Here is a 17,585-nt window from a genome sequence, read left to right as displayed (position 1 = left end):
ACACGTGACCTTCTGAGCCGGCTTCCGCGCAGGCGCAGTGGATCTCTCTTGCGCCACTCCAGACATGGCGGCTCCGCTAGGGGGTATGTTTTCTGGGCAGCCACCCGGGCCCCCTCAGGCCCCGCCGGGTCTTCCGGGCCAAGCTTCGCTTCTTCAGGCAGCTCCAGGCGCTCCTAGACCTTCCAGCAGTACTTTGGTGGACGAATTGGAGTCATCTTTCGAGGTAATATAAGTCTTTGTCCCCAGCCTTCCCTTTTTTCTGAAACGTGAACTGCGCGTACGCGTATCTCCTCCAGGGATCCGAGCAGCTAGTTTACAAATGGGGAAACTGAGGCTTAAATAAAGTAAATCACTTGCTTTAGGCTTCCCCGTGGCCCGTATTCAATTCAGGTCTGCTGGCGGGGGTGCGTAAACTCGACGTTTCTGGAAACGTGGATCCGAAGTTTGCCTAAACCCCAAACTTGGAACCCTTCCAGATTCCCAGCTGGTCCTTGGTCTCATGCCTGAGCACCGTTTCTTGCATCCCTGCATGTTTAGTAAGAGGCTCAAGTCTTTTCGGAGCTCAGAGTTTCACTACTGTGTCCTGTATCCTTTCCGCTGGGCTTCACCCTTAAACGATCCTAAAGTAAAGGGACTCTTAAGAGCGGAAATTGACATAAGTTACCAGGCGCAGCGTGGAACTAGGGGCTGAGGAAAGAGGAATGCTGGAGGTTAGGGAGGAAGGGAAGCACAGATGACCCAATCTCAGTTCTGCCCAAGGAGTTTACCTTGTGGCAAGAAAGGTGAACTGTGTATTGAGGGAAGATAGACAGGTGAAAATAAGTGCTCTGGTGATTTCCAGTGGTCTCTAAAGTGGAAGATGAGCTATTCCTGTGTAGTAATAAAGTAATATAACTTCAAATTGGAGTTAACTTTTCCACATTTTAAATCCCAATTTTGCCAGGTGCAGTGGCTCACGCCTGTAATCCCAGCACTTTGGGAGGCCGAGGAGGGCAGATCACGAGGTCAGGAGTTCGAGACCAGCCTGACCAACGTGGTGAAACCCTGACTCTACTAAAAATACAAAAATTAGCCAGGCGTGGTGGTGTGCGCCTGTAATCCCAGCTACTCGAGAGGCTGAGGCAGGAGAAGCGCTTGAACCCGGGAGGCAGAGGTTGCAGTGAGCCGAGATCGTGCCATTTCACTCCAGCGTGGGTGACGAGCTAGACTCCGTCTCAAATAAAATATAAATAAATATCCCAATTTTGTGACTTTTATATTGAATCTAATAGCACAGTGATACATGAATATAATTTGTAAGTGATTATATTGTTCAGACTGCATGGACAAAATGCTTTTACCACACGGATGTACAAAGATTTAGAAATGAATGATTTGAGATGGAGCCTCACTCTCTCACCCAGGCTGGAGTGCAGTGGCGCAATTTCGGCTCACTACAACCTCCGCCTCCCGGGTTCAAGCGATTCTCCTGCCTCAGCCTCCCGAGTTGCTGGAATTACAGGCATCTGCCACCACACTAATTTTTTTATTTTTAGTGGAGACGGGGTTTCACCATCTTGGCCAGGCTGGTCTCGAACTCCGGACCTCGTGATCCACCCGCCTGGGCCTCCCAGAGTGCTGGGATTACAGGCGTGAGCCACCGCACCTAGCCAGAAATAAATGATTTGAAGGACAGAGACGGAGGGGGAGAGCGGGGTGGGGGGGAGGAGGAGGAGGTGGTGGAGGTGGTGGAGGTAAGTGGTAAAGGAAGGGGCTGATGAACTTTAGAGCAGCATCTGGCATTGTGCTTGAGGGGAGCTGGCTCTCAGTCATGGGCACTTGCTGAAAGACTGGCATTGTACAAGGCATCGTACAAATCTTAGCCTGGCACTGTACAAGTCTTGGCCAAAGTTGACTCCCAGCACCCTGCTGCTTAAAAACGTACAGTGGCTGCTTGTTGCTCTTGAGATGAGATCAAGATGTTTAGTGTGGTCTCCCAGGCTTTGCATGTTGAGTTCTCTCCTTCAGACTCGTTTCCTTACTCCAGCCACACAAGACTTCCCCACGTGTACCATTTGTTTTCTCTTTGGGCTTCCAGGCCCCTCCTCAGCTCATTGCATCACTTCCTCAGTAGACCCTTCCCTGGCCTTCTTTTTAATACTTAACATTAAACCAGGCTCCATGAAGTTAGAGACTACCTGTTTTGTACCCCTACCTCTCACATTGTGTATCTTGTAGTGCTAATACAGTGGTAGTAGCTAGCAAGTGCTAGATGAACCTTTGTCAGACATTGAAGGAACCTGTAGTGTGGAGCCTGTAGTGCAGTTGCCTGTGCACAGAACTCCTTGCCCGATTCACATATATGTCTGTAGGTGCCCTTGAGAGAGAACTCCCTCTGGGACTCGATTATCCATACAGAGAATACAGAGAAAACCAGTCCCTGCCTTCAGGAAGCTTGTGATAAATGGCAGGCAGTTGCCTTGTTGTAGGATCACTGCTCTGATAGAAGAAACCTAGGGTACAGTGGGAGCACGTACAGGTGTGTACATCGAAGAAGGCTTCCCAGAGAGCAGGAAAGCCAAAGAAGCATTTTGACTTAGCCAGGTGAGGGGGAGTGGGAGAGGTGCGAGTTGGATCCTCTCTCTACTGCTGGGTGATCATGATCTGTCTAGTCTTGTCTCAAGATTCAATTCAAAGGCCACATTTTCTTTGGAACTTTTCCTGTTTCCTTCCTTGTGTTCTGTGTGGACCTCAATTTTTACAGCCTCCAGTGGCACATAGCAGACCCTGCTTACCTGCTTCTCATTCCTATTGGGGTGCCACCCCTTGAGGTCTCTGTCTGCTCATTCTAGGTGCTCAGCACATGCTCTTTGATGGAAGGAATTTATTGAGGTGATGCAACTCTTGATTTTGGAGGGAACGTTGGAGACCATCTAGTTCCATTTCCTCCATTCATGGGTAGAGAAACTGAGGCTCAGTGAGGGCAAGTTGCTTGCTCAAAGCCAGCCGTTGGGTTTGTGGAAATGAGGACTAGCACTTACTTTCCAGGCAAAGGCTCTGTTTTAGCCATGCTTTTAAAAAGCTATTCTCTTTCTAGGCAGATGCGGTGGCTCACACCTGTAATCCCAGCACTTTGGGAGGCCAAGGTGGCTGGATCGCTTGAGGTCAGGAGTTCGAGACCATCCTGGCCAACATGGTGAAACCCCATCTCTAACTAAAAATACAAAAATTAGTGGTCTATGGTGGCACGTGCCTTAATCCCAGCTACTTGGGAGGCTGAGGCAGGAGAATCACTGAAATCTGGGAGGCAGAGGTTGCAGTGAGCCAAGATCATGCCACTGCACTCTAGCCTGGGCAACAGAGTGAGACTCTGTCTCAAAAAAAAAAAAAAGGCTATTCTCTTTCTAGACTACCACACGTTTTCTTCTTAATATAGCTGTCCAACTGTTTATAAAGGCCTGTGTATCTATTTTTTTTCTTTTCTTTTTTTTGAGACAGAGTCTCACTCTGTCACCCAGGCCAGAGTGCAGTGGCACGATGTTGGGTCACTGCAACCTCCACTTTCTGGGCTCAAGTGGTCCTCTTGCCTCAGCCTTCCAAGTGGCTGGGACTACAGGTGCACACCACTATGCCTGACTAATTTTTGTTTTTGTAGAGACAGGGTTTCACCACATTGCCCATGCTGGTCTTGAACTCTTGGGCTGAAGCGATCCACCCATCTTGGTCTCCAAAAGTGTTGATTACAGGTGTGAGCCACCATGTCTGACCCCGAAATTTTTTTTAAGGCGGTGAAGGAGAGTAAAATTCTTGAGATGAGATTTCCTGCCACCCTGTCTGGTAGGCCTCCTGGCTCTGGGGAGCTGGCCCAGCTTTTTTGGCCAGTTTGTGACTGGTTGGCCTCTTGATGGGATGTTTTCCAGTAGCCATAGGTCTCACAAAGGAAGTACATCCTACCCACATCCCAAACCCAACAAGAGTCAACTTTCTTTTTTTTTTTTTTGACACAGATTCTCGCCCTGTCACCCAGGCTGGAGTGCAGTGCTGCGATCTTGGCTTACTGCAACCTCTGCCTCCCAGGTTCAAGCGATTCTCCTGCCTCAGCCTCCCGAGTAGCTGGGACTACAGGCACGTGCCACCATGCCCGGCTAATTTTTTGTATTTTTATTAGAGACGGGGTTTCACCGTGTTAGTTAGGATGGTCTTGATCTCCTGACCTCATGATCCACCTGCCTTGGCCTCCCAAAAGTGTTGGGATTACAGGCGTGAGCCACCGTGCCTGGCCAGGAGTCATCGTTCAAAGTAATCCCGAGAATGGGCAATCTGTTTTTCTGATTTACTTTCTCTGTAAGTCAGGTGCGGGAGCTGCAGGCAGGCAGAATTTTTCCTTGTCAAAGGGCCCTCACGTGTAGATAATGTTCTAAATTTGAGCTCATCTGTCTGCCTCACACCAAGTGTAGTTTGCTGATTACTGACAGAGCTCCACTTTCCTGTGTTTGAGGCTTCCTTTCTAACTCCTGCTCTTCCAGCTGCCATGCTGTTCTCTTTCTGTGCCTCCCCAATCTCCCTGCCCAGTTCCTGCAGTGGGCCTGCTTTGGTACATTTGCTTAGAGTTGCTTGTGCACAGAACTCCTTGGCTGATTCGCATTTGCATCTGTATAGGTGCCCTTTAGAGATAACTCTCTCTGGGTCTTGATTATCCATGTGACACCTATCTTGTCCTCTTAGGCCGTCCAGTCAGTCAGTAATATGTGTTATTAAACACTTCCCTTGTGCCAAGGCAGTGCCCCAGGCACTAGGAGGACAGTGGTGAATAAGACAAAATTCTCACCTGCTAATAGGGAACAGATAATAATGGATGAAAATAATGGATATGATGTCAGTTAATTATGTGTAAAAACAATAAAACTGTGCTTGGGTGTGGATCATGAGCAGGAGGGGCACAGTTTAGAAAGGGTAGACCGGCTGGTCTCTCTGAAGGGGAGAAGATTGGCCTGAGTCCTGAATAGGTGGTGATGTGAGTTGTGCAAGCACCAGCAAGAGGCCACAGTGGGGCTGGAAGAGTGTCTGGGCCTGGTGTGGAATAAGATACAGGGAAGGGGCACGTGGTAGGACAGAGACCAGGTGTGGTGCCGGCTCATTTGCCTGGCGCTTCCTCCATGGGCCTAATTAATTGGTAAACTCAGTTTACCACGTTTCCATTGGCATGATGTCTTGCCATCTCATGTGCAAACACAAGATGCTGCCACCTCATCAAATGACTTCAGGAGAAGTTATTTCTTCCTCTGGAGTAAGATTTTTGATGTGTGAATCACATTTTTTTCTTTCCTATGTTTTGATTACATAGGCTTGCTTTGCGTCTCTGGTGAGTCAGGACTATGTCAATGGCACCGATCAGGAAGAAATTCGAACCGGTAAGCATTCCCTCTGTGTACACAATGTTCTTGGCTTCAGCAATATTTCCTAGTTGCTAATTTTGTACTTCATGTGTTTCAGTCCTGCTTTTATCCTAAGAGAACATTTCAGGGACTAAAATGTGTGCACATAATCTCTGTGAGCTGCTGATTGTTGGTTCAGTTTATTAATTGACGTCTTGTATCACCCATAACGAATCATTTATAATGAACTTTTTGTATTAGTACTAGGTAAAGAAGAAGACCAATAGTGCGTACTGCTTTTTAAAAAAATTTTATTATTTTTGGAATAGGTCTTACAGAGAAAAGTCTCGTGTACTTCTTTTTATTCCCCAAGTTCTGTCCCTAAAGGTAACCAGAGCTTCTGATTTCTTCGTACCATATTTTACATGATTCTTTTTGTTTTGAGAGTTTCACTTTTGTCGCCCAGGCTGGAGTGCTCACTGCAATCACCACCTCATGGGTTCAGGCAATTCTCCTGTCTCAGCCTCCCGAGTAGCTGGGACTACAGGCATGCACTACCATACTCAGCTAATTTTGTATTTTTAGTAGAGACGGGGTTTCGCCATGTTGACCAGGCTGGTCTCGAACTCCTGACCTCTGGTGATCCGCCCGCCTCAGCCTCCCAAAGTGTTGGGATTACAGGCATGAGCCACCACGCCCAGCCTTATATGTGCCATTTTAACTGGAAATTATGATGCTAATTGCTGGATCTCTGCATCATCTCTCTTTTTTTTTTGAGACAGAGTTCTTGCTCTCTCACCCTTTTAAGAAAGGAGTGTAGTGGCGTGATCTCTGCTCACTGCAACCTCTGCCTCCTGGGCTGAAGCAGTCCTCCCATTTCAGCCCCCCAGTAGCTGGGACCACAGTGTGAGCCACCACATTTGGCTAATTTTTGTTTTTTTATTTTTTTGTGGAGATGGGATCTTGCTGTATTGCCCAGGCTGGTCTCGAACTCCTAGGCTCAAGCAGTCTTACTGCCTCAGCCTCCCAAAGTGCTGGGATTACAGGTGTGAGCCACCACGCTTGGCCTCTGCCTTGTCCCTTTTTTTTTTTTTTTTTTTGAGACGGAGTCTTGCTCTGTCACCAGTCTGGAGTGCAGTGGCATGATCTCGGCTCACTGCAACCTCCGACTCCCTGGTTTAAGTGATTCTACTGCCTCAGCCTCTTGAGTAGCTGGGATTACAGGCATGTGCCACCATGCGCAGCTAATTTTTGTATTTTTAGTAGAGACGGGGTTTCACCATGTTGGCCAGGATGGTCTCGATCTCCTGACCTCATGATCTGCCTGCCTCGGCCTCCCAGAGTGCTGGGATTACAGGCTTGAGCCACGATGCCCAGCTGCATTGTCTTTTTAAAGAAGATATCATGGCTTTTATGCTATATTAAGATCTTTTTTTTAACCTGAAAACACAAATTATCTGCTGTTTAATGTTGGTTAACACATGAGAAGTTGGGGGTTATTATTACTGCTGTGGCCAAGATTAAAATCCCTGAGTTGTCTATGAGAAGGCTGTATTTTTACATTGTGATTATTCATTTATGAGGGAGATAAATGAGTCTATTGTTTTTCTTATTTTAATAATTTTGATCCTTTTTTTTTTTTTAGGTGTTGATCAGTGTATCCAGAAGTTTCTGGATATTGCAAGACAGACAGAATGTTTTTTCTTACAAAAAAGATTGCAGTTATCTGTCCAGAAACCAGAGCAAGTTATCAAAGAGGTATGTATTCAGTTTTCTCCTCAGCTCTATAGGAATAACTAAGTGGTGCCAGGATTCCTTTTATGCTTTAAATGAGATGTACCCGTTTCCTGCGAGTTTCATTCAGGCTTTATAGGTCAGTGTGAAATGTGGCTAGTCATCCATGTTTGGGACAACCTGAACAAGAAGTAAAGCCAAGGAGTGGGGTCCGAAAGCAGAGTGTCAGACAGAACAGCTCTGATGTGACTTGTGTCATACGTTGGCCCTCAGGAAAGATTTTTCTTAAAAGATTCAGCCATGTGAAAAAAGGATAAAAAGCCTCTAACATATATAGGCTTGTTCTAGACAAAAACTGAGATCTGTGGTACCCAGTGCCTTGCACACAGGAATCCAAGGAATCAAAAAGTAATGTTCGACCCCAGGCTTCTGGAAACTCAGGATTTCGTTGATCTCAGTTGTTCTAAGCTAGGGCATTTGGAAGTGTGTTGGGGTTGCCATGATGACTTGGGAAGCTTTAATGGCATTGAATGGGTTGGGCCAGGACCTGCGCCATGCGATGTGGAAGAGTGAAGAATCGTCCTGCCCAAAAAGCCAGCGATGCCCTCAGTGAGAAACACTGAATTGAGATTATTGGTTGGGGGGAATTTTTTGTAGTAACTAGTCCCAATTAATGAAAAAGTCTCTTTTCATTCATGATACCAGCTCTTGGGGATAGCTATTCTTACAGTTTATCAGGTCAGATCATTTCCTGATGTGAATACCTGAATAACAGTGCAGGTATGTCCAAGACTGGGTCGTTAGTAAAGGATGTAATGCTTTTGTTCGTAAAAAGCTGTTGAAAATGTAATTTTAACAGTTCATAATTTGAAGTGATACATCAGTGGTGTGGATTTTTTTGTAAGCAGTTGTTAACAAATGTTTCAGATTTTCAGTGTTTTAGGATCTCAGCAGTAACCTTTGGAGAGAGGTACTGGGTGGCTGGGGACCAGGATGGGATAGAGTCTGGGTATTAGTCTGTTTTCACACTGCTGATAAAGACATACCTGAGACTGGGCAATTCACAAAAGAAAAAGATTTAATGGACTTACAGTTCCACGTGGCTGGGGAGGCCTCACAATCATGGCAGAAAGTGAAAGACACATTTCATATGGCGGCAGACAAGAGAAGAGAGCTTGTGCAAGGAAACTCCCATTTTTAAAACCATCAGATCTCGTGAGATTTATTCACTACCAGGAGAACAGCATGGGAAAGACTTGCCCCCATGATTCAATTACCTCCCACCAGGTTCCTCCTGTGACACATGGGAATTGTAGGAGTTACAATACAAGATGAGATTGGGTGGGGACACAGCCAAACCATATCAATTTGATTTCTTTTTGGCTGCCCTTTTGAATTTTGTAACTTGCATATTACTTTCTATAAGAAAAATAAACATAGGCCGGGTGTGGTGGCTCACGCCTGTAATCCCAGCACTTTGGGAGGCTGAGGCAGGTGGATGACTTGAGGTCAGGAGTTCGAGATTAGCCTGGCCACCATGGCAAAACCCCATCTCTAATAAAAATATAAAAATTAGCCGGGTGTGGTGGCATGTGCCTGTGATCCCAGCTACTCAGGAGGTTGAGGCAGGAGAATCACTTGAACCCGGGAGGTGGAGGCTGCAGTGACCTGAGACCGCACCACTGCACTCTAGCCTGGGTGACAGAGCAAGACTTCGTCTCAAAAAAAAAACAAAAACAAAAACAAAAAAACCCCATAAAACTTAAGTTAGAATCTATCATTTGGGTTAATCAAATAGTGGAGCCAGGCAGAGTAATGGGCTTAATATGGTTTAATGGATTCTCTTTGTTTTGAATTCTTAGCCTCTTAAGTAACCAGAACCATATGTGTTTTTCCTGTGCTTGCTCTGACTTACTCCATTGCTTTCATCTGCAGGATGTGTCAGAACTAAGGAATGAATTACAGCGGAAAGATGCACTAGTCCAGAAGCACTTGACAAAGCTGAGGCATTGGCAGCAGGTGCTGGAGGACATCAACGTGCAGCACAAAAAGCCCGCCGACATCCCTCAGGGCTCCTTGGCCTACCTGGAGCAGGCGTCTGCCAACATCCCTGCACCTCTGAAGCCAACGTGAGCAAAGGGCAGAGGCAGTTGGCCTATAAGTGGGATGGTGCGTGGGGTTGGCCACACATCCCTTCCTGTGGACTTGACATTTTGGAAGAACTCTTTGCCAGATAATGAGTTCATTTTAGTTTTATGCTTCCATTGAAAAATTTTCCACTATTTTTATAAGCTGTTCATTTCTTGAGTACTTTATAACATGTCTGTAGCTTGGATAAACCAAGTAAATATTTTTTTTTTTTATCTTTAGCAAAGTTTAGACTGTGAATATGATGACACAGATTCTTTTTTATGGTGGCTTTGCTTGTTTTTAAATTTTTGCATGACTTTTCATCTTTTTATGTGTGTTTCCTGTAGTTTGATCCGAAGGAAAAGAGTATAGTAGCCTGAGAATCAGGAGATGGGAATTTTAGTTGTAGGCCTTATGATAATTACTCCTCAGTGGTGCGTAGAAAAGTATGTAAATTTGCTCTGTTTTAAGACTTTGAACTACCTCAAGAAGAGGAATCTAATACAATATTTGTAATGTTTCCAGAGCTCTCAGAATGAGGATTTTTTTTGTAAATAGGTCAGAAGAGGATGGAACTATCCTGGGTTAGTGTAGTAATCTTACAGTAGGATCCTTAGGTTGATGCTGACTTCTATTTGGGGTATGTTTATATTTTATGTGGTGTTTGTTTACTTTTTTTTTTTTGACAGAAGATACAGTGGGAGCAGTGATACGCTAACATTCATTACATTCTGCAGTATTGAATCTGTTTAATGGGGCAGATGCTGTTTTCAGTAGCATGACAGTGGGGGCATAGGTGATCTATGAGGGGCTAAATCTTGCTCTGATTGTCTCTTTTTGTTTTGAGTTTTGTTTGCGTGTATCATTTTTGTTTTACATTTTGGGAGGGGAAACATTTTCCATTAAGGAAGGTTGTTGCCAGTGGATTTGACTCCAAGGGACTAGAGTGTTGTGGTGGGGGTGGGGAGGGGCTGCAGGGTGATCATTGGCTACTGAGCCTCCACAAAGAGCATGTGGCGCCCCGCCTTTGCTCTTTGTGAAGCAAAGATATTTTGCTCTGGTTAGTTTTGTAGGCAGCCTCAGATTCCCTGTTGAGTTGCTGTTAAGAAATGGAGACTTCTGGCTCTCATTGGGTAAGGTTTTCTGAGTTTTATGGTCTCTTACTAGATCACATCCATTTACCCAGAACAAATGCTTCACTGTCTTCTGACTGGCAGTACTCCTGTGGCTCTGTGCCTTGACTCATTTTGTTTTCTTCAGCCTTGAAGGCCCCTTCCCACATTGACTGACATCCACTCATGTGCCTGGTCCCTGAAGCCTCCCAGCACCCATTCAGTTGGATCCCCAGGGCACAGGACTTTGATCTCTTCTGCTGCCCTTGCTAGGTTCTCCGTGGTGGGTTAATGCTTTGTATGTGCTCTCTGTCCCTCACTAATTGTACACCCATGAGAATTAGACATTATTCTTCTTAAATATATAAGGACCATATAGTCTGTTTCTTTTTGTTGTGTGTATATATGGTATCTGTCACATGGATCTCTGATTACCAGCCTGACATCAACAAATTCCCTCAGTTATGATGTATAGGTTAAACAAAGCTTTTAAAAGCTCATATGGTATGACCTCAAGGTTGCTAACCTGGTCATCTCATGGTAATTAGAAACTCTGATTGGCAGCTTTGTATTTCTTGATTAAAAACCCAAATAAACTGATTAGGTTTTAGGCATTCTTTCAAAGAGGTTCTTGAGAAGATTGAGAACTATCCTATTTGGTGCTTAGTGAAAAGATTTTGAATTACTGTACGTACCGGTTATTGCCATTTCTTTATTAAATTCAGAAGTTTTTTGCCAGATAACAATTTTTCAATCTTGTCTGTTTGTAAACATTACCCTTTAAGAAACCCTCTGAGCTGCTAACTCTTTCAGGGAGAAAATCACAAGCCATCCTCTGCCTCCCAGAGGTTTAAGCAGTTCTCCTGCCTCAGCCTCCCAAGTAGCTGGGCTAATTTTTTTTTTTTTTTTTTGAGATGGAGTCTCTCTGTATCTCCAGGCTAGAGTGCAGTGGTGCGATCTAGACTCACTGCAACCTCTGCCTCCCGGGTTCAAGCAATTTTCCTGCGTCAGCCTCCCGAGTAGCTGTCAGGTGCGCACCACCACACCCAGATAATTTTGTATTTTTAGTAGAGATGGGGTTTCACCATGTTGGCCAGGATGGTCTCGATCTGACCTTGTGATCCGCCTGCCTCTGCCTCCCAAAGGGCTGGGATTACAGGTGTGAGCCACTGCGCCCGGCCTTAAAATTTTTGTATTTTTAATGGTGATGGGGTTTCGCCATGTTGGCCAGGCTGGTCTTGAACTCCTGACCTCAAGTGATTTGCCTGCCTCAGCCTCCGAAAGTGCTGGGATTACAGGCATGAGCCACCGTGCCCAGCCCATCTTCTCTTCTTTACTTAAACTTAATTCTTTTTCATGCGTCTTCCCTTCTTTCCTCTTTTCTCCTCTACCCAAGTGTGTTAACTGTTGACATTCCCAAGTGTTTGGTCCTGGGCCGCTAGAGGTTGTGAAGGAGTGCTGCTCAGTCCTCCCTTCAAGAAGGCAGCTTCAAGGAGTTCAATTACAAAAGCTCCTTGCATTGGGGACCTGCCGCCATGTTCCTGCCCAGGGCATGCTGGTCCTGGCTGTCACCAAGCACAGTGGAGGTCCAGGTGCTAGGCCATTTCTGCCCGACACAGGACTCCTCTAATGAGCAGTCTGAGGCCGGGCACGGGAGGCTGAGGCAGGAGAATCGCTTGAACCCAGGGGGTGGACGTTGCAGTGAGCCGAGATCAAGCCACTGCACTCCAGCCTGGGTGACAGAGTAAGACTCCGTCTCAAAAAAAAAGTAAAAAAAATACTGAGCAGTCTGTTTGGGCGCTTCCATCAGCCTGGCCATGACATCTTTGGAGCTGTCCTGCCCTCTTTTGCCCCGGTGTTCCTTGGCCCACCTGTCAGACCTACATCATAGGCTCTTCCTGTCTTCTGTTTCCTCTCCCCTTTCTCTAACATAGGTGTTTCTCCTGAGAAAGAAAAAACCACCTGTCCCTGACATTCAGAAGCTGACAACACTGTTCGGTCATGTCATTCTCCTGTTGGACATAAACAGTCTCTGAATGCCAACCCCAAAGTTGCTGTCAGGCCATGATAAAATAAACCACTTAATAATTTTGTCTAAGCACGTACAAAGAAAATTCAAGGTCAGTTTACCATTCACAAAATACCAAACATCCTTCTGCTGGTTAAAACGAGTGATAGCTGCTATATATATATATATGTGTGTGTGTGTGTGTGTGTGTGTAGTGTGTGTATATATATATGTGTATATATATGTGTGTGTGTGTATATATATGCAATTATACCTTTATCCCTACTTAGTCCACCTTCCTATGAATAAGACGTATTGAGATGCTCAATCCTACAGTTGCCCCCACTCTGACAGCATCCAATGGAGTGAATCCTTACTTCCTTGAAATCACCTAACCAGGGCCAGAATCCTAAAAGAGGTTCTTTGTGACACCCTCTGTCTGAGAAGCCCTATGGTTCTCTGTGATGAATAGACCCAACTTGTTCAAATACAGGCATTTCTGGTGGGCTTTGGCTGAAGGCATTCACACCCCCCCAGTGAATGTCTTGCATTTCTAATTGTGTCTCGGGGCATGCCTGGTGGAGGACCTGACTGAGACAATTGTGACTGGATGTGGTTTGAGAGCAGGCAGTAGGATGGGGCTTGGGGACTGGCTCACTCACTGCCCAGCTGGTAGCAAAACCCATCTGGAGCAGCGTGTGAGGTATGGACAGTCACTTGCACAAGGGGGTGGCCCAGTTGCTGAGGATTCCACCAGTGGTACCCTGGGAAAATATCCCTGTGGAGGGGAATGTGAGGAGTCAAACTGTGGGAGATAAGAGGAGTACTGCACACAAGGACAGTAGAGTGTCAGTTCCCTGCACAGGGATAGTGAGGAACGGATGAGGTGACTGTGAGTGCCCGGGGCCTGTCGTTATCTTGGAGGCGCTGGTAGAAATAATCAAAAACAATACTGAGGCCAGAGGTGGTGACTCACGCCTGTAATCCCAGCACTTTGGGAGCCTGAGGCAGGCGGATCATTTTGAGGTCAGGAGTTCATGACCAGCCTGGCCAACATGGCGAAACCCTGTCTCTACTAAAAATACAATAATTAGCGTGGTGGCGGGTGCCTGTAGTCTCAGCTACTCGGGAGGCTGAGGCAGGAGAATCGCTTGAACCCCGGAGGCCGAGGTTGCAGTGAGCTGAGATGGTGCCACTGCACCCCAGCTTGGGTGACAGAGCAAGACTCCGTCTCAAAAACAAACACACAATACTGCATCCTGGGGGTGGAGGTGAGGTGACGGTAAAGATCAGTGCTGCCCTTGGAAATCTGACAGATGCAGTAAGATGGTCCCTATCATAGTTCCATTTAATTTGCCAGCCTCATCTGCAGAATCCAGATGGATCCTGGAGAAAAATTAACCAAGTAGCCTCAGTCACAAATGTTGGGTTGGATATTACATCAATGTTAGAGCAGTTAAGGGCTCAGGTATGTGGTGTGCAGCCATTGACTGGGTGAATCCATTCTTACCTACCCCAATTACAAAACAGTTTGCTTTCATGTGGAACAGATGGTGTTCCTTTCCGTTTTGCTGCAGGAACATGTTAACTCTTCCGCCCCTGTCATAATACAGCCTGAAGAGATTTACCATCAAATACTGTTTTTTTCTCTCTCCTAAATTAATCCCGAATTGGATAATTTCTCTTCATCTCCACCATCACCTCTACGCCATCACTGTCATCTCTAGACCGCTCTGCTCTTGAGAGATGGAATCATTATGCAAACTAAAATAGAAAGAATGTTTTATCAAATTGTATTTTTTTGTCAATAGTGTTAGGGCACAGCAGGTTCATTTACTGCTGGTAAGGGTGTAAATTATTAGAAACTTTCTGAATGGCAGTTTGGTAATATCAAACAAAAAGCTTAAGTTTGTGTCTTTAAATGCCTTACTTCAATACTCAAGGCATATGGCCTCAAGAAAAAATTATGGAAGCATGCAAAGATTTTGTTAACAAAGATATCATTGCAGGGTAGAATTTAGAAATTTAAGACTGAAAGATCTTTTCAGTCACCTGCAGCAAGAAAGGAGTCAAAACCGATGTATGATCTCAACCAGTAAAATTGTCTCCTTGCCCAGGAATCATGCTTAGTTTAAGGACAGAAATGCAAAGTGCAGCCTGGGAAAGTGTTTCAACACACAAAAATAGAACCACCTGTATGTAGTCTTTTTGAAAGCACAAAATAAAGAGCAGTCCTACATTGTTCACTGCTATGTCCTGAATGTTGATGTCCCTCCCAAAATTCATGTTAGAACCTAATGTCAATGTAATAGTATTAGGAGGTGGGGCTTTTGGGAAGCAGTGGAGTCATGAGGGCTTCACCCTCGAGTAGGATAAGTACCCTTACAAAAGAGGCTCAGGGAGGCGCTCTTGCCTCTTCCACCAAGTAAGGACACGTAGCAGGCACCCATCTCTGAGGAATGGACCCTCCCCAGACTCCAGATCTGCTGGTGCCTTGATCTTGGACTTAGCCTCTAGGACTGTGAGTGACATATTTCTATTGTTTATAAATTATCCAGTATAAGTAAGATATTTTATTAGAGCAGCCTGTACGAACTAAGACACTCTAAGCGGGAAACTCACAAAAAATACTTGGTAATGAAAAACAATATGGTGCGTTAATGTATGGTGACAAGTGTTTGCATTTAAAAATGTATTGGAGACTTGTTTTGATTAGGCAGTAAATTTACCTTTAATACTTATGTAATCAGCTTTTTTTTTTATTGAGGTTAATGTGAACTGAACTTTCTATTTCCAAGCTGTCTTCATCTAATTTTACCTTTCTGTGGAAAATCAATACAAGTCAACCATTTTTATTGTCCAGTTGTTCAAAGTTTTATTCAAAGAGCAAAGATTTGACAATGCATAGAATTAACATTGGTTTGTGGGCCACCTTCTGGGCCAGCACCAAAGACTGAAAAAATATTTTGCCCCCTAAAAGTTGTATTGAGTCTTGTCAAATCACATTGCTCTGTCAGAAGGTAAGACAAATCAGTGTGGACTGAGAGCAAGGTCAGCACCGTGAACAGCCATTCCGGTTCCTTTAATCCACTGGGAATTCATGCAGTGAAGAAGCAACACACCATGAGGCAAATGGCTCAAACCCAAAGACCAGAGGTTCAGGAGATTTTTTTTTTTAATCTATAGAGATGGGATCTCACTATTTTGCCCAGGCTAGTCTCGAACTCTTGGGCTCATGCTATCCTCCTACCTCAGCCTTCCAAGTAGCTGGGTTTTATTTGGGCTAATTATTTTTTTGTAGAGATGGAGGTCTTGTGTGTTGCCCAGGCTGGTCTCAAATTGCTGGCCTCAAGTTCTCCTCCCATCTCAGCCTCCCAAAGTTTAGGGATTACAGGCATGAGCCATGTGCCCAGTCTAGAAGATCTTTGATTTCAAAGAACAGATAGTCTAGAGACCTTCACAAATGATCATGTTGGCACTACGGTCATTACACTGAGACCTATAACTGGGCTAGGATTGGTTATTTACAGAAAAACCTTGTGGTACTTAATTGCAGTTCATGTTAATTTATGTTATCTTGCTTAATCCTTGCAAAGCCCTTTTAGAGGTAGGTGTTATCCCATCTATAATCTGCTGCTTGTCTTAGACCAAGGAAGTGAAAATATTCAGTCCAAGCATGCTACCATCCATTTCTGGTAGGTTTGGTTTGTTTTTAGTTGGCTTTCCTGTTTAACTTTTGTCTTCCTATTGAGGTTAGATGTGCATTTTGGAATTGCATCATTTTACGTAGAAACAGCTTTCCAGTGGAGTTGACCAGCATCCTAAGGACAAGTACAACCACTTTTAAAGTAGATCATGGAAATCACAAAGTCTGATATTCCACAAAATGGAGTATGATGTTATGGACACTAGAAATACAAGGTATCGGTCATTAGTAATGCTAATAACATTTTCCTATAGATGATTTTTAATAACACTGGTTTAATGTCAAGATATTTGTAATGAACTGTCACCATGGAACAATATATATATATATATTTTGGAGACAGGGTCTCCCTCTGTCACCCAGGCTGGTTGGAGTGCAGGAGTTCAAACTTGGCTTACTGCAACCTCTGCCTCCCAGGTTCAAGTGATCCTCCCGCCTCAGTCCCCCGAGTACCTGGGACCACAGGCACATGCCACCATGCCTGGCTAATTTTTGTATATTTTGTAGAGATGGGGTTTCACCATATTGCCCAGGCTAGTCTCAAATTCCTGGACTCAAGCGATCCATCTGCCTCAGCCTCCCAAAGTGCTGGGATTACAGGCATGAGCCACTGTGCCTGGCAGAACAGTATGAAGTGTTAATGCCAAAATTTGTTTTAGCTATCATATACAAATCATATTACAAGCATATTATTTGGTTGGTTGGTGTTAGTTCATTCCTTCAATCAGATGATTTAAAAGAAATGTTTTTCAAGTATCCTCTGTGATGTATCCCAAAGGTTAGCTTAGAAAGAAAAGTACTTGGTGAACCATTCCTGGTGCGGAGAGCCCTGTTTCTGCTGGGCTTCTTTGGCTTGAGCCGTTTCACCATCTGGGGTCCTAAAAACAAAAAAAGGTTTTTTTATATGGTTTTGAAAATTATGCAAGAAACAGCTTAATACCCACCATCTTGTCAGGGAAAGATAACTGCTTGTTTACTCTTCAAAAATACCCGAATGGGACTGGCCAACAGTAGTGGGAAACAGATTGTAAAGGATGGGGCTGGGGAGGGAGTACCTAACCCTCATTTTGAAAACAGAAGTGTCACCACTGTTTGGTTCTCCACTGTTCCTTTGAGACTTAGTGGTTGTAGCTCTGATAATGCAGGATTAACCAAACCTACAGATTAAGAGACTTTATTTTTATTTTTTGAGAAAGAGTCTCCCTCTGTCATCCAGGCTGGAGTGCAGTGGCATGATCTCGGCTCACTGCAACCTCCAGCCTCCTGGGTTCAAGTAATCATTGTGCCTCAGCCTTCCGGGGAGCTAGAATTACAAGCGCACACCACCACACCCAGCTAATTTTTGTATTTTTTGTAGAGATGGGTTTCACCATGTTGTCCAGGCTGGTCTCGAACTCCTGACCTTAGGTTATCCACCCACCTCCACCTCCCAAAGTGCTGGGATTACAGGCATGAGCCACCGAGCCTGGCCTGATTAAGAGACTTTAGAATTCCAAGGTGATACAGTAAATCTTGAGGAATAATGTCAGTAATAATACTGA

At 44.9% G+C, this 17,585-nt stretch overlaps 2 protein-coding genes across 8 annotated transcripts in view; one reads left to right on the top strand and one right to left on the bottom strand.

Annotated features, from left to right (window-relative positions):
• The first annotated feature begins 53 nt into the window (after positions 1 to 53).
• The window catches only part of MED28 (mediator complex subunit 28), a 125,461-nt gene continuing 107,929 nt past the window's right edge, over positions 54 to 17,585 (top strand). For 2 of the 5 annotated variants that reach the window (XM_058430017.1, XM_058430015.1), the window contains exons 1-4: positions 54 to 223; positions 5,324 to 5,390; positions 7,000 to 7,112; positions 9,024 to 9,217. In XM_058430017.1, coding sequence (XP_058286000.1) covers positions 65 to 223; positions 5,324 to 5,390; positions 7,000 to 7,112; positions 9,024 to 9,217 — 533 coding nt within the window. In that variant the 5' untranslated portion in view covers positions 54 to 64. Of the gene's footprint in view, positions 224 to 5,323; positions 5,391 to 6,999; positions 7,113 to 9,023; positions 12,429 to 13,915; positions 15,199 to 17,585 lie in introns of those variants that run through there. The other 3 variants (XM_058430016.1, XM_058430018.1, XM_032135519.2) reach the window with 3 other exon arrangements.
• The window catches only part of FAM184B (family with sequence similarity 184 member B), a 172,879-nt gene continuing 170,035 nt past the window's right edge, over positions 14,742 to 17,585 (bottom strand). For 2 of the 3 annotated variants that reach the window (XM_058430013.1, XM_058430014.1), the window contains one exon: positions 15,202 to 16,922. In XM_058430013.1, coding sequence (XP_058285996.1) covers positions 16,829 to 16,922 — 94 coding nt within the window. In that variant the 3' untranslated portion in view covers positions 15,202 to 16,828. Of the gene's footprint in view, positions 16,923 to 17,585 lie in introns of all 3 variants that reach the window. The other variant, XM_032135520.2, reaches the window with a different exon arrangement.

The sequence above is a fragment of the Hylobates moloch genome, unplaced genomic scaffold, assembly GCF_009828535.3.
Source record: "Hylobates moloch isolate HMO894 unplaced genomic scaffold, HMol_V3 SCAFFOLD_17, whole genome shotgun sequence".
Classification (NCBI taxonomy): domain Eukaryota; kingdom Metazoa; phylum Chordata; class Mammalia; order Primates; family Hylobatidae; genus Hylobates; species Hylobates moloch.
The sequence above is the reverse complement of the archived record's forward strand: the minus strand, read 5'-3'. Positions and strand labels throughout refer to the sequence as shown.